At 24.0% G+C, this 15675-nt stretch overlaps 1 protein-coding gene across 2 annotated transcripts; it reads right to left on the bottom strand.

Annotated features, from left to right (window-relative positions):
- Positions 1 to 1418: 1418 nt before the first annotated feature.
- Bma-lin-24 (Uncharacterized protein) lies at positions 1419 to 15343 on the bottom strand (the record flags this gene model as incomplete). Of its 2 annotated transcripts, XM_043076169.1 has the most annotated exons (5): positions 1419 to 1490; positions 3166 to 3328; positions 3645 to 3867; positions 6551 to 6776; positions 15206 to 15343. In XM_043076169.1, the coding sequence occupies 5 exons, from the start codon at positions 15341 to 15343 to the stop codon at positions 1419 to 1421; spliced, it is 822 nt and encodes a 273-aa protein (XP_042932103.1). The 2 variants fall into 2 exon arrangements, with proteins under 2 accessions (XP_042932103.1, XP_042932104.1); XM_043076170.1 differs by lacking the exon at positions 15206 to 15343 and having other exon boundaries at positions 6551 to 6590.
- Between the last annotated feature and the right edge of the window lie 332 nt (positions 15344 to 15675).

Below are 15675 nucleotides of genomic sequence, written 5' to 3'. Positions count from 1 at the left end.
ATTTATATTTTAAAAATTATTTAAAAAAAATATTTTAAAAAATTTATATTTAATGATTATATTCAAAGTTATAAAATGTAAAATAGCTCTTTCACCCGCATAACTATCTTTTATATCGAATAGAATTTTATCACAAAAATATCTTTGTGAATTTTTCCATATTATAGAAATTAATGCTATTACTTATCATATCTAAGCAATTACTTACTTACTTACTTATCCATTCTTTACCGAAAATTTTAACTTCGACAATTTAAGAGCTGTGCTCTCCTAGATTAATCAAGTTCTTATCTTAACTTAACCAATTCCTTACCAATTTCCTCTTTTTCAAACTTCAAAGCAATTTCTTTATTTATCAGTAATCAGGCAGAAAACTTGTTGTATTGATTAATAACTATTTTATCTATGAAACAACAATCTACGCAAATCAAATCAAAAATAGTCTATTCCGATTCCGGATTGGTTATTTTTTGAAAGAATCAAACCTTTTTTTTTTTTTTTTTTATTTCTTTTATAAGAATTAAACATTGGTTGTTTACTTAAGAAGATGTCAAAATTTAGGCACTCAATGGTTTTTCATTAAATTAACTATCATTTTCGTTCATTTCCTGAAAATTTTGATCTATGCAATAATTTTTTTATGAAAGTTGAATTATGAAAATTTAAATTTTACATAAAAAGTTAACATGAAAATATATGCAAAATTTGTCATTAAAAAGATATTATTCTAATAGATTTTTCAATACATTGAAAATAGATAATCGACAAGTTGCCCACCCCTTAGGGTTATTTTCCCGACACTTTCCCATTCTTTTGCAAAAATGCTTGCTTATAATGCAGAATTTCTAGACTTTTCTTTTTGATCTTTAATTAAGCTATGATATAATATAATCATACAATCTTTTGGGTAGAAAATTTTCAAAAAAATAACCGATAAAAACCAAAGATCAAAGATCAAGTATTTCGAACTGTACAACAGTGTAAATTAATTGACCGATTACTGGATTCAATCGTTTCCTAATAATTAGCATATAATCACTAATTTAAATAATTCTGGTCATGTAATATGATTCCGGAAAGTTTTCAAAAATAGCAAAATTTATAAACTAAACCAATTCTCGAACAAATGTAACAAGAAGGGAAGAAGAATCAATGTTCCGTTAAGTATGATATGATAATGTTTCGACTTTTTTATTAAACTTTAAAAAAAAAAAAATCCGGAATTATTTTTTCGTTTTCGGATGCTAAAAAAAAAAATGTTTGTTTCATCCTTTTTCTTTCTACCTCTTTGCAATTTCATTATAAATGGACAAATTATTTGAAACATTTGACATGATGCAAGTAAAAATAAATATATTTTATACACAAAAATAAACAATGAAATTTTTTTTTTTTTTTTTGTTGGAGAATTTTAAAATTTAATCAACCATCATTTTCTCTTTATCACCAAATGGTTCTTCTTTGAGATCGATTCGTTGTTTCAATGCAAACTGAAATTTAAATTATCATTTCAAATTACTGAGGTAAAATTTATTATTATTACTACTTTTATTTTTTGAAAAAAGCGTATAAAAAAATTTTTATCACAATTATTTGTTCCAAATTATTTGCTTTATTTAAAAAAAAAAAAAGAAAAAGAAATTTAAAACCAGAAATTTAGGAAGAAACTACCTGAAATTATTATCAATTAATAAAGCAAAAATTGTTTAGCAGTGATTTAGACGATAGAGTAAAATACTCACTCAATAATGAAATGTGACAAATTTATAACATTAAGTAAGAAATATAGGAACAAAAATTTAGTTAGAATAGTTTAAAAAAATTTTTAATTTATTATAAATTTTCTTCCATACTTTTTCTTTTTGTAATTTGAGTGAAAAAAAAAAAGAGGGAAAGAAGTTGAAATAAAATTTCAAATTTAATAAATTTATAAAATTCTTCAGCATGCCTTGGTATAATTTCTTATGAAAACACATTTCGCTCATTCATCCCTCCAATAAATTGAAAAATAATCGATATGAATTTTAGCAAAATTATTTATCGTTGTTTGTCACGGCATCTCAACTCATTATTAATTACAGGTATTTCATGCATGCACTCTTTATAATAATTTTAAAACATAATTAAAATTTTAAAATAACTAATACGGGGAGTTTATTTTTTCATCTCCTAAATAATAAAACATTTAGCAAAAAAAAAATAGCAATTTTTTAAATTTCATTTTCATAATTTCTTATGCATATTTCTTTTCTCTCAAAATTTCTCACTATATTTTTACAGATTAAATTTAAATTTTATTTTGAGCCTTTTATAGTATTTTGAAAAAATTAAAAGATATCTTAATTTTAAATAAAAGTAACTACCTAATATATCACGTACAGCTGCATGTTATAAATCAACAAAAAGAGAAAAACCGGTAATAACAATAAATGCAACTAAGACTTTTGTAAACATTTCAACTTATTTTTTAATTAATTTTTTTTTTTTTTAACTTTATAAATAAAAAATTGAAATAATAAAAGTGGTTGTAATGTTTTCTTTTTTTTTATGTTAAAATAAAATAGTATTTTTATAATTCGTACTTCTTATATCGTAATCTTTTTCCAGAATTATTTATAATATATATGTCAACAACATATTTGTCTTCTTTTTCTTCAAGGTTATTTATTGTTAAATCTCGAGACAAGAAAAGAAAAGAAACGACCAAGTAATGAGGGTAATTTTGTTGAATTTTCAATTTTTCTTTTTTTTTTTTTCATAAGGCAATTTTTGTTGACATAAATGAAACTAGTTTTTGTTATTTTTGCCGTACAGTTCCTATCATTATTTCATATCAAAAAAAGAAAAAAAAAAAAATGAAATGAAATGCAATTGCAATTTTCATAGCAATCAAAAAAAATTTTCTTTCCTTTTTTATAATCAATACTGAGTAAACAAACATTCAACTTACAATGTTTACAGTAAATACTTAAAGGATATATTCACGCTGAATTAATCAAAAAAAAATTTTTTAAAAAAAACTTTCTAATTTGCAAATAAATAATAATTTCTATCTTCAAACATTATATTTATAAAAAATATTCTAAAATAATAAAAATAAACTTAATAAAAGTATTATTATCAAAATTACAAAAAAAAACAAAAACAAAAAAAAGAAAAGTTAACCTGAAATGAGCAGGTACCCTTTGATATTAATCGTACAAATTGTGTACCCTCTATCATAACAGCTGATTTAATTTCCTTCCTGGCATATCTTGATTCCAGATGATCACGAAATATCTCAACTATATTCATTGTTAAAGGTAATACTAAGGCACCATCTTTCCTCCTAAAATATTTTCTACACTAAAAAATTAAATCTAAATAGCATTCAAATTTATAATACAAAGAAAAAAAAAATTAACAATTAATATATTTTTCATTTCTATTTTCATCTATCCAAATAGAACTTTGAATTTAATTTTTTTTATAAATACTAACATGTATATAGTAAACAAATGTATTCCTATTATTTTTATCTTTAATTCCATGAATTTTATTAAAGTCTGTAACATTTTCTATGAATGCAAAATGAAACTTATATTTCATGAATAATTTCATTACTGAAATTAAATTTTACATATTTAAATTATAATATAACAAACCTTCTAATTGATATTGTCACTAAACCGGACAATACTGAAACAACACTATATGTGCCTTTATAATTCATTTCTTCGATGATAATTGATGCTTCCGTTTTGTAATGTGGTGGTACCACAACAGTACTATCAACAGCCCATGACATCATTTCTGATTTTGCATTTTCATTTACATTATTGAAATTCATTTCACTCTTGAAACCTGCTTTCAATTCAGCTATTTCACCTAAACAATACATAGAAAAATTAACAATTGTATAATATTAACTATTTATTACTTACTTATTATGTAAAATTATTTGTTAGTATTTTTAAAACATTTCATAAAAAAAAAAAAAAAAAAAAAAAAACATTTTATGATTTCCGTTTAATACAGCAAACTTCGCATTTTACTTCATTTTAGGTACAATCAACAGTTAATGATATGAGTTTTAATCTAATATTTACCCATGAAAAAATAAACTGAAAAATTATTGCAAAAACATTTAATTAATAGAAAATATTGATCAATTTTGCTTCGTTTTTCTTTTTGTTGAAAAAAAAAGGTGAAATAATTCTTGAATTTTTTTCCTCATTTATTTCTTGGTTTAATTTATTTTTTTTTTTTATTATTTTAATTTATTATTATTGTTTTTCATTATTATCAATAATTTAGTTAATTTAACAATTACTACTTCAAATTTATTCTTTTAAAATTTAAGCAATAAATAATACAATAAAAATAGTAAGCAAATTGATTATTTTACATTATTGTTTTGTTAGCATCAAAAATTTTCTTAGCTATCATTTTCTTTTCTTTGTTCAAATTGCTTTTATTTTTTGAAAAAAAGAAAAAAAAAAAAGAAAAAATGAAATAAAATGAAATAATTCTTCGTGCTTTAATATGCAATTCATGCAATTTCAATTTTTACTTCCAATCAATCATTGGCCTAAGCCTTATTTAACACGCATGCCAATAGACAAGAAAATAAAAGCCAAAAAAGGAGAAATGCAAAAAAATGAAGAGAAGGCCAAGTAGGTTTTGTTCCCATAAATCACAGACATAATGATTTAACTACTATTTTTTCAAATTGGATCGGCAAATAAACGAATTTTAGGAGGAAAAAAAAAATGGCAAAAAGAGAGAGAAAAAAAGAAATGCATTTCTGGTACGAACGAAATTCATCGATTTTAAGTTTTAATTTTGCTTTTTCTCGTTCATTTTAGGATAAAAATGAAAGAAAATAAGCGTAAAATTTGATTATATCATTTGGAAAATAGCATAAAATCTTACTAAACTTCTCGAACTACTTTTAAATGACCTTCTTGAATAGTTAATTTATGCAACCATTATTAATCTTATTTAAAATTTTTTCAATTGCTGTGAATCGTCCGTGAAGTCTTTTCAATTACTTTTAAATCTCTCTAATACCTTTCTCGCTATTCAAAATTTTGTTCGTCTAAAACGAAGTAAATGAATATTATTATCATCATTAATCTAACCTTTTGAACTTTTTTTTAAAAAAAAGAGTTTGCGTATTCTATCGATAATAAAAAATTCAGTTGTTGATTTTCGATTTAAAGAAAAGTGGGACAGAAGGTCAATCAAGTGTCATAGAAGTTGTAATCTCCTTCCTGTCTTTCTTTCTTTCTTTCTTCCTTTTACTTACATTCATTTACTTTTACCTTATTTATAATCGTACTAAACTTCTCGAACTACACTTAAATGACCTTCTTGAATAGTTTGTTGTCCTTTACTATCCGTCATCATTTTGACATTTCCGAAACAGAATTATAAAAGGAAATCGTTGACTGTTAACTACATCATTTTGTTGACAAGTTCCGCTAATCAGCGGGAAGCCCTGTGAAAAAAAAAAATTTCCACAATATTTGCTTTGTTCACCTCCTTTGCTTCTTTCAATTTTCACTGTTTGAATTTATTGTCTTTGATGAATTCACATAGCAAATAGAAGGTTTTTCACCTTTGCACCGCTATACAAACACTTTTCAGCATGAAATCAGATATCAAATTCTCCTTTCAATATTTGACTTTCAAAAAAATTTAAATTTATTTTATGTGATAATTTTTATGCTTTTAATTTTAATCCGATGGCTATAGAAATGAAAAATGAGTTTTGAAAATTCAATAAGAAATAAATTTCTAAAATTTAAAAAATTCAGAAAAAATGTGCTTAAATTCTTTTAACTTCATTAAATTTTAAGCCTACTTGCTTAATTGATTTCTGTTTTATCATTACATTTCGTTTTTTTTTTTTTCTCAACAATTTGTGATGCTATCAAAAAAATTTGAATTCAGCTATAGTTTTAGCTTTAAATTTAAGGATTAAGATTGCAAGCTTATTGCAAGCGTAAATAAAGTATCAAATTTCATGAATGTTTACAGAAGAAAGAATTTAAATTCGACAAAATATTTGATTTTAGCGAAAACGAATTGCCTTAACCCATTTTCAAAACTAAATTTGCTTTGCAATCATCTTATTGACATTTTGCATGCATGCATCTAAGGGAAAAACTGGATAAGTGAGTGAGAATAGCCTGGTAAACAAAAATTATATATCATAAAATGAACCGAATAGACTATAAGCGACAATATCGAAATGTAAACAAAAATCACATGCACAATGAGTTAATAACTGAGCAGGTTGGTGAGAAATTTTTGGCAGATTGAATGATTAAATTATACTTTGTTTATAAAATATATAATTCGTTATCTCTCTTTTTTTTTTTTTCATCTCTCTCTCTCTCTCTCCTTAACACTAAATTTCTGATAAATTTATGCGATAAATTAAAAAATTCTTTTTTATATGCTATAAAATGGAATTAAATCCAAATTTAAAAATTTTTCTAAGATTTCATTAATTTGAAATTGTAATAAAAATAAAGAAGAAGAAGAAAAAAAGCAAACAAACATGGTGTTTTTAATGTTAATTCAGTTTCACCGCCGATCATATAACCTTGTTCACGTACAACGCTACATAAACTTTCGGTGGTACGTTCAGTTTTAAAAGAATATTCCTGCGATCGATCAGTATTATTTGTATAAACTGATTTGAAAAGCGTAAATGGACGAGCTCCTTGACAGTTTAATTGTGAATACTGTGGCTCTTCATGTCTTACAACCAATTTACGCCGATTCTACAATTGTTTAATTTTATAATAACAAAAAAAAAGGAAAGTATGTGATATATAGAAAAAAATTACGATAGAAAACACGGTAAACAGTTATGATAAATTACGGTAGACAGCTACGATAAATTACGGTAAAAAGCTACGATAAATTACGGTAAAACTGAATTGCAAATAAATTGTGCTAAAAGTACTAAAGATTGCTCAGATATTAGATTTTCAGCAAGAGATACTCTAGACAGTGGGTACATTAAAGTAAATAGTTAAGACGATTTAAAATGTAAGCTTATTATTCAGTAAAATAATAGTGGCTTGAAGTTATGTCAGAATGAATGCTGTAACAAGTGAAAATACAATCAGAGAGACTAATATCTCAGGTATTTTCACTTAAAATTCCATTTGCAAATTTATCATTGATGCAGTAATTTTGCAACGATCAAGTAATGATGATTAAAGATAAGATAGGATAATCTTATCTTGAAGATTCATTAATGTCTTTTAAATAGATGGTTGAAATGAGATGAAGTATAGCAACTTTATTTTATTATTAAACATAAGGTCATTTTATATAATTACATTTAGCATGCCAATTAAATCAAATCAATTGAAAAAAATAATTTTTGCATACTATAAGTTATGCTCATCTCAATGCTAGTTGAATAATTGAATTTTGTTGGTTTTATTTATTTGAAAAAAAAAATTTTTTTTATTGTATGCATTATTATTAAACGTAATTGTATTATCATTGCTACTTGTATGTGATCAAATTTTTAGAAAGAACTGAATAGTAATTAATTTGGTAAGCTTTTAAAAATTTTTTAAGAAATAAAGTTCAAATTTGAGAGAAACAAATATATAATGCTTAAGTGATAATTTTTTTTCCTAGTCAAAACTGGCAGTATTATTAGACAAAAAAAAAAAAAAAATGAAATGGGTGACAGTTGGGAAAAAGGAAGGAAGAAAAAAAAAGTGGAAGGAATGAGAATTGGTTAGTTGTCGTAAAATGCTAATTGAGTTCCGAAATCAATCCCAATGGAATTCCGCTTGCTAATGCGATAAGTGCCAAATCATCGTTCGATAATGCGAGGTCGAATCGATCAACATTTCAAACTTCTTACCAAATCAAAATAATATTCTATTTATTAAAAAGATTCTAAACAAAATTTTAGTTTATATATTTAAAATAATCTTCCAAATAATAAATTCCTATGGGATGTAAGTAAATAATAAAATATAGTTATTACAAAAATTTTAATTTTTATTTTCTTTTTTTAATTTTCCAAAGTAATTTTTTTTTTCAAGATGAAGTAAATGGCATAAAATTGTCATAAAACAGTAAGGGAATAAAATTACTTAATACATTAAGAAGTTTTTGGTCATAAAGTGATTAAATTGAAGTGAAAGTAATTACTAATAATTGTTCTGCCTTCTCATTTATTGTGCATATGCTAATGGCTTTCTTTTAAAAATTGATTTTAACTCACTCATTGACTTTCACTTCGGCAAAGAGTATTTTCAAAAAAAGAAAAAGAAAAAAAAACTACACCTTTTGCACAACTCAATTATTAGCAAAATTAAATTTTCATATTTCTTCAAATATATTTTTGCAGCCTATCAAAAAATTAATCGAAAATCGGGGCCAATAATAAATGAAAAAATTTATTTCTTTTATTTACTGAATTTTCATTGAATATTTTCTAAACTACATTTGTGTGCAATAACTGCTAATTAATCATTTATTTCTACCGAAATGACATTTTCTCCATTTATTGACTAATTTAAGTACTAATTTTTCTCACTTATAATATAATATTATCATTATTGGTTCAAACTTAAAAATTGCTTTCGAGGACGAAATTATTTAGAGCTATTTCCGAATTTTTTTAAAGTTTATACAAAAATTCAAAATCATAATTTTTGAATTGACTGCAAAATCGAAATATTCATTTAATAATTGTTTATTAGTTGACCTTTTAATTGATTTTATGAAATTGTTAAGCTTTTCAAAATCCTATCTGATACATTTTAAATTATTATTGTTCTGCATTTGCTTTACTACTTCAATTCTCTAGACGTTAATTAAGTTTTAAAAATCCATTTGAAAATGCGCTAAACTTGCGAATTTCCCTCAATGAACTGGTTAGTTGAAAAAAGTGAAACGATAACAATTGGACCAAGCAAAGTAGAGATCAGAGAGAGAGAGAGAGAGAGAAAGGGAGAGAGGAGACGTCAAATAATGGTGACATTTGATGGGAGTTAGGAAGATGTGAAGTGAACAAACGAACAAACATGATAGGATGACGACGGTGAAGTGCTATATGATGATGGTTACGGTAACTTTTATTTTCATTTCATTGCTGAAAAATTTTAGTTGAAAGAAAAAAAAAATGAATAAATAGAAAGAAAAAAGAAAAGAGAAAAAGTTGAATAAAGCTTATTGAGAAAAGAAGGAGAGATTGTTTTTTTTTTAAAAAAAAGCATTAGTTATGTTAAAAAAGAGATTTTTAATAATTTTCAATAAGCTGAAAATGTGAACAATTTGAGGTATTGCAAATAGAAATTTAAAATAGTTAAATTCTTTTGTTAAATCAATTCATTTGAGAAATTTTATCTATTTAAATGATTTTTTTTTTCTTTCTTTTTTTTTTTAATACCTACAATATCAATCATTAAAATCTACAATACATTTGAAATTTATCAAATTCACTTTTTCTTTTTCCTTTTTTTAAAACAATCATTCTTTCTTACACATGACTTGCAAATATTTTTTTCGAAACTTTTAAAGAGAAAAGTTTTTTTTTTTTTTTTTCTGTAGCAGGATAAAAATAAATTATTTTATAAGTGTATTTTTTTTTTTTTTTTTTTGTATTTTTTTCCTCTGCCATACAATTTTCATAAAAATTCTTCTTCGAGAAAATGCTAATTTTTCCCTTTTAAAATATTTGAATATAGAAAGAAGAGAGTTATTTAAAATTGCTGATTTCATTCTTTGACTATTTCGGTTATGAAGATCAAAATTGTATGGCAGGGAAAAGTTAATATTAATAATGCCAAAGTATGAAAAAGAATCAGGTTAAATAATTTATAGAATTTGTGGGCATTTTAATTAATTACCTTATTTTCTCGTTGGATTTCTTTTCTTTTCAAAACAAATTTAATTAGATAAAAATTGGAAATGAAGTGTATAGATGATTTTGAGGAATTTTGGACTAAATTATAAATAACAAAAAAAGGTTAAACAGATGATTGTTTCACTTCTAAGGATACATATATGCCTATAATAATGGACAAAATATGTATTAAAATAAATTGAAAATAAATTAAATCCGTTAAGCATAGTATATTTCATAGTGTTTTATTCATATATGCACATAATTACATATAATTTTAGTCTATTAAATGTAATTAGTGTTAATTTACAATGTTAATAATTGGACATTAATTTGTAAAACAATCTTAAATGTCTTCTTTAGCTAAAAAATTTAAAAAAAATTTTTTTTTTTCTGAAACTCTTTTATTACTTAACATAATAGTTTTAACATCAATATATCGTCTATAAAACATTAATGAAACTAAAAATTTTTCAATCATGATAAAAGAAAAAAAATTGTCAGAAGAGAAGGATTAGGAGGTTTTGTCTTTTTTTTTTATCATGATTTTTCTTTTCTTTTTTTTATCATGATTTTTCTTTTCTTTTTTTTATCATGATTTTTCTTTTCTTTTTTTTTATCATGATTTTTCTTCTCTTTTTTTTTTTTTTTTTTTTTTCTGTTTTATCATTTTGTTATCCTTTGTACAAAAATGTCTGATTTGGTTTTGGAAGAAAGGAGAGGAGAGATATATGCATAATACCATTTTTTCTTTTTTTTTTCTTTTTTGTATGGAGAGAGGAGAGTCAAACATAAAATAAGGGAATAGGGAGAGAGAGAGAGAGAGAGAGAGAGAGACGATTGTGATCAGATAGGCATTATCAATCGACATCGCATGCATTGTTGATGATCGGTTGCTCTCTTGATGAGGTGAATGCTTGAAATTATTGCAGTTTTCATTGCATTTTTGTGGGTAAACCCAAAAACTTAGTAAAGAAGATAGAATGGGTATCTTTTACATTTGGGTAAATTGAAAATAGAGTTGTATAAAATGTGTTATAATATAATTCTTGACATATTTTAGATACTTGTATAAAGTATCTAAAATGAAACAGCAAATGAATTTTTCGGTCATTAATGATCAAATATGATAAATGATCTATATTGATTTACTTTATGCTATCTGTGAATAAGTTTCAGTGATGAAAAAGAAAAAAAAAATAACTAATGCTAAATAAAAGCAATTTGTTTACTGAGAAACACATATACAACATTTTTTTGTCTTTGTTGAATATATTACATTAAAAGGGAAAAAAGTGATATGATAAAAGAAAAACACCGTGTATTTTATCCTTGAGGTAAAAACTAAAAAATTAAAATAATGCTTCAGTGGGAGAAATTTCAGGTATTTCACTTGAAATGTCGTAGTGGGTAAATTCGAAATATCATTGTAAAAGAAATCCGAGTACTTACTTGAAGAAGCTCAAATTTTTTAGTGGAAAATTTTCGAATTACTTTATTGGAAGAAATCCAAAGTTACATTAAACTTAATTTATAGTTGCAAAATACCACAATAAAACTTATAAAAATTGTTTTTATTAATCAAATGAATCAATTGATTTCGATTCCACTTCATATTTTATTTTTTCAAAAGTTATTAACAATTATTGATGTAAATTCACATTGTATCAATAACTTAATATTATTTTCATCTTAAATTTTTATGTTTATTTATTTTATTTCATTAGCATGGTGACGAAGATATCGAATGATTCCTGTCATTAATAAATTTGATGTAAAGTTGCTTTTGAATTAAAATTCAGAATTTACTCGTACTTCCCTTTCATTATTTGTTTAACAAAACATTTCCTTCAAATAATATCACGAAATTTCAATGAAGATCAAAAAGGAAACAATACAATTTTAAAGTGGAAAAAAACCTTTATATAATGGTTATTTCATTGCAATTTTAAAATAAAATAATTATACATAATTTATTAGTCTCTCTAAAATTTACACAAAATTTTTCCCCTAAAAAAAAAGAGGAGATTCTTCTTTAAAATTTCTTTTTAATCATGGATGAAATCATTTATTCATTATGGAAATAAAATGAGAAAGATTAGGGCAAATGGTTTTAGCTTTATCGTCCAAAACACCTGCTTCCGGGAAAGTTTAAATGAAATAATATTTGTTATCACTCCTAGCTTAAAAGTTTATTTAATTTGCAATTTTGAAAACTGAAAATATTTTTGCATAATTTATTGATTTTGTTAAGATTTGTTCAGAAAAATATTTTTAGAGGAAAAAAAAATTTTTGTTTTTATTTTATTTTATTTTTTTTTTTTCTAAGGAAGGGAAATATTCTATAGAAGAATTAAATGTGAATGACTAAAGCAATTCGTTGTTGTTTTGCCCCAATTTAAACACCTGCTGGGGAAAGCTTAAGTGGAAATGATAATTATTTTCTTGCATTTCTTCATTCCCTTGCTCTAAGCTATTAATCTTGAATTTGCGAGATAGAAACGTAAATTGATTGAAACAGCCCTGAAGCGACCATTTGATTGACGGATAGCTTAAATTTACTAAAGCTTTCATTTTGTTCTACATTCACTCGAAAACGACCACTTTAAGAAAATGTTTATCACATTTCAATCGATTCCTCTTCTTCTTCATTCATTTTCCTCTGATATTTTAATAGCATCATCATTATCAACATTATCATCATTATCATTACTGTGCTATCATTAAATCTATAACAAAAATTTGAATATTTGAGAAAATAAAATTCAATCAGAAATACATATTTTTTTCCTCTCCTAAATTGACTTTTTTTTTGAATTTTATGTAATTTTTGATATTTTTCACCAACCACCCTAAGACACCTCATAATACTTTTCACTGCTTGATCTTAGAAAAATTTTTAAATTGTTTATTTTTTATTTATTTATTTTTTTTTAGGAAAAATATTTCATTTCCTTCTTTTTGCCATTTTTGAAAATTTGGTTTAGATGATTGCATGGAGATGAACATATTAACTGATAAATAATTCATAGGAAAATAGACATACGTATATTTTTGCTAACTGAATTTAATTTATTAAATTGATTTTTTTTTTAATTTTCATCTTTTTTACTATTTATTCTATTTGGTATTAGAATTTTCCGTTTTTTTTTTTTTGTCATTTAAAAGAAATATTTTTATTTAGTACTTTAATAAAATACAATGAAAAAAATAAGAGATAGAAATAATTTGAGAGTGTTATTTCTCACTGAAGGAGAAAATATTCTCACTTCTAGAAGTGGAGAAGCATCATTGGCGCTATTGTCATAGATAAGTAGTAGCAACTGGAAGCGAAAAGCTTAAGCTTTATATTTACCAATGGGATTAGTACCATTTTGTTAAGCACTTCAGATAACGATGATTGGAAATATAATGCTTCTCCTACTAACATTTGGATTAGTAAATTTGGAAAAGGGATAGAATTTTAAAATCAACATTAAGAATTATTTCTTATTTCTACCTTTCTCTCTTCTCTCTCTCTCCCTCTCTCTCCCTTTGTCTCTCAATGAATTGTAATAGGTGGATCAGAAAAAAGTGGTAAATGTTATCGATTGGAAATATCAATACTATAAATTGAATTGATTATATTAATATTATGAAGATATTATCTCCTTATAAATTTTGATTGTAATATTTTTGAATTCTTCAATATCAATCTTTTCACTATTAGCATTTATGATAAGATCAACAACTATTTGAGTGAAATAACAAAAAGCTAATCAAGCAAAAGTTATTTATTGCTTGTATTATTTAAGCTAAGCATTTTCAATAGAGCACTAATTACACTTTTATATTTCATCTTGTCTTATCTTCCATATAATTTCATTTTCATTATTTTAAAAGATAATTTGAAGTTAATAATTTACTGAAAAGTTTTCTATCATTTCGACGATATTCCTTACATAATTTAAGATTTACATCAGAATGTTCAAATTATATGAGATAATATTTAAGTTTTACATTTATATCAAAACTTTATTATCATTATTTTTTTTTAACTAAATCTATTCGTTTAGTGTATTTCAAAAATGAGGAAACGGAGGGGAAAAAAAAACTGAAAGGAAAAATGAATGAAACATTTGCTTTACTACAGCAACATACTTTGTTCTTGTTGCTAATGCAATAAAATTTCGAAAAAGCACGAAAAAAAAAAACTTTAAAAATGTATCACAGTATACTTAAAAAATGATGAAAATGATTTTATCTGAAAACAAATTTAAAGTTAAAATTAGTAAAAAGAAATAAACAGATTAAAAAAAAATAATTGCAAATTTAAAATCTAAAAATTATTCGCATTGTTCAAATCTAAGCATTATGCATTAAGAATGAAAAAAATAAACAAAAAAATTTCAGGAAAAAGAAACAAATTAATTTTGCTTTCATTGTGAGATAAAATTGTTGGAATTTACCAAATCATTTCAAAAATGTTACATTCCTACTAAAAGATAAGAACAGTTATGTTGATTTGATAAGAATCACTTACTCACTTGATATCAACTGTTAAACATTAAAGAATTAATGATAGATGGATATCAGTCGATCTGTTGACGACAAATTATTTGTTCGGAAAATGTCAAATAATTCCTTTCGGACAGCAATTGTTATAAAGGTAAGAAGACATGATGAAATTGTTGTAAACAAGTAATTAATTTAATTTTTAGATGAATAAAGTAATTCTACAATTGTAGTCATTTAAGTAAGTAAAAATGAAATAATTAGTGTTTTTCAAATTAATAAAAATTTTTGTAATCGTTTAGAATTGCTAAAGTATTTGACATTATGTTTATTCAATAGATTAGTGTTATTTTAATCGTTTAGTGTACAAAATTCAACTGATAATATTGAGTTAAAATTGAAGAATTAAGAGAAAATAGTGATAAAAATAAAGAAACATTGAAATTTCATGAAAAACTTTTTCTAAATAAAATCAAATTTCAGAAAAATGAATTATATCTAATCATCAAATTATGTGTAAAATTATTCCGCAATGTAGCAAAGGTAAAAATATTATTAGCTGATAAATTGAGAAATGATCTCTTAAATAATCATTTTTATCAGCTAAGATATAGTCATACAAACAATTCGCAGCAAATTCAAAAACTTAAAAAAAAAAACTTTGCTAACGGTTCTGAAAAAAAAAAAAAAACTTTTAAAATAATCAGTAAAAATGATGAATTCTACAAAAAAGATAAAATATATTAAAACTTGTTAGTTGAGAGTTCAATTAAATTTTATCAGTAGAGAAAAAAGAATTCATTTGCTTTTAGCGTTATAAAATTATAAACTTACCAAAATAAATTCTACGTCTTCTTTCTCAAGACCTTTGAAATCATCCAAACGTGTTTTGCGTAAACTTTGAATATCTTTGAAATGCCGCCATGCATAATCTTCTAGCAATGAATCAATATCGACATAACTTTGCGCCATTTATTTGATCGAGATTAGTAAGTTGATCTAATTTTAGCTTTAATTACAGAAATGCAATATTAATTAAGTGTAATAATAATCAATTGCAATATTTTGATAATACGTAGTAAAATTTCACATATTTTATCTCAGAGGTAATTAGTTCATTGAGATTAATTCTGATTAAATATAAAATAAAACTGACGTACTATATCTTGTGATATTTCTCGATATAAAAACAATTACACGTTTCACGTAACATCGATAAATTAAGATTTCTTATAGTCACAGTAATACACTTTGTACATTTTTGTATACTATCGATGCAATGATAAACGATCGAATTATTATGG

The sequence above is a fragment of the Brugia malayi genome, assembly GCF_000002995.4.
Source record: "Brugia malayi strain FR3 genome assembly, contig: Bm_v4_Chr1_scaffold_001, whole genome shotgun sequence".
Lineage (NCBI taxonomy): Eukaryota > Metazoa > Nematoda > Chromadorea > Rhabditida > Onchocercidae > Brugia > Brugia malayi.
The sequence above is the reverse complement of the archived record's forward strand: the minus strand, read 5'-3'. Positions and strand labels throughout refer to the sequence as shown.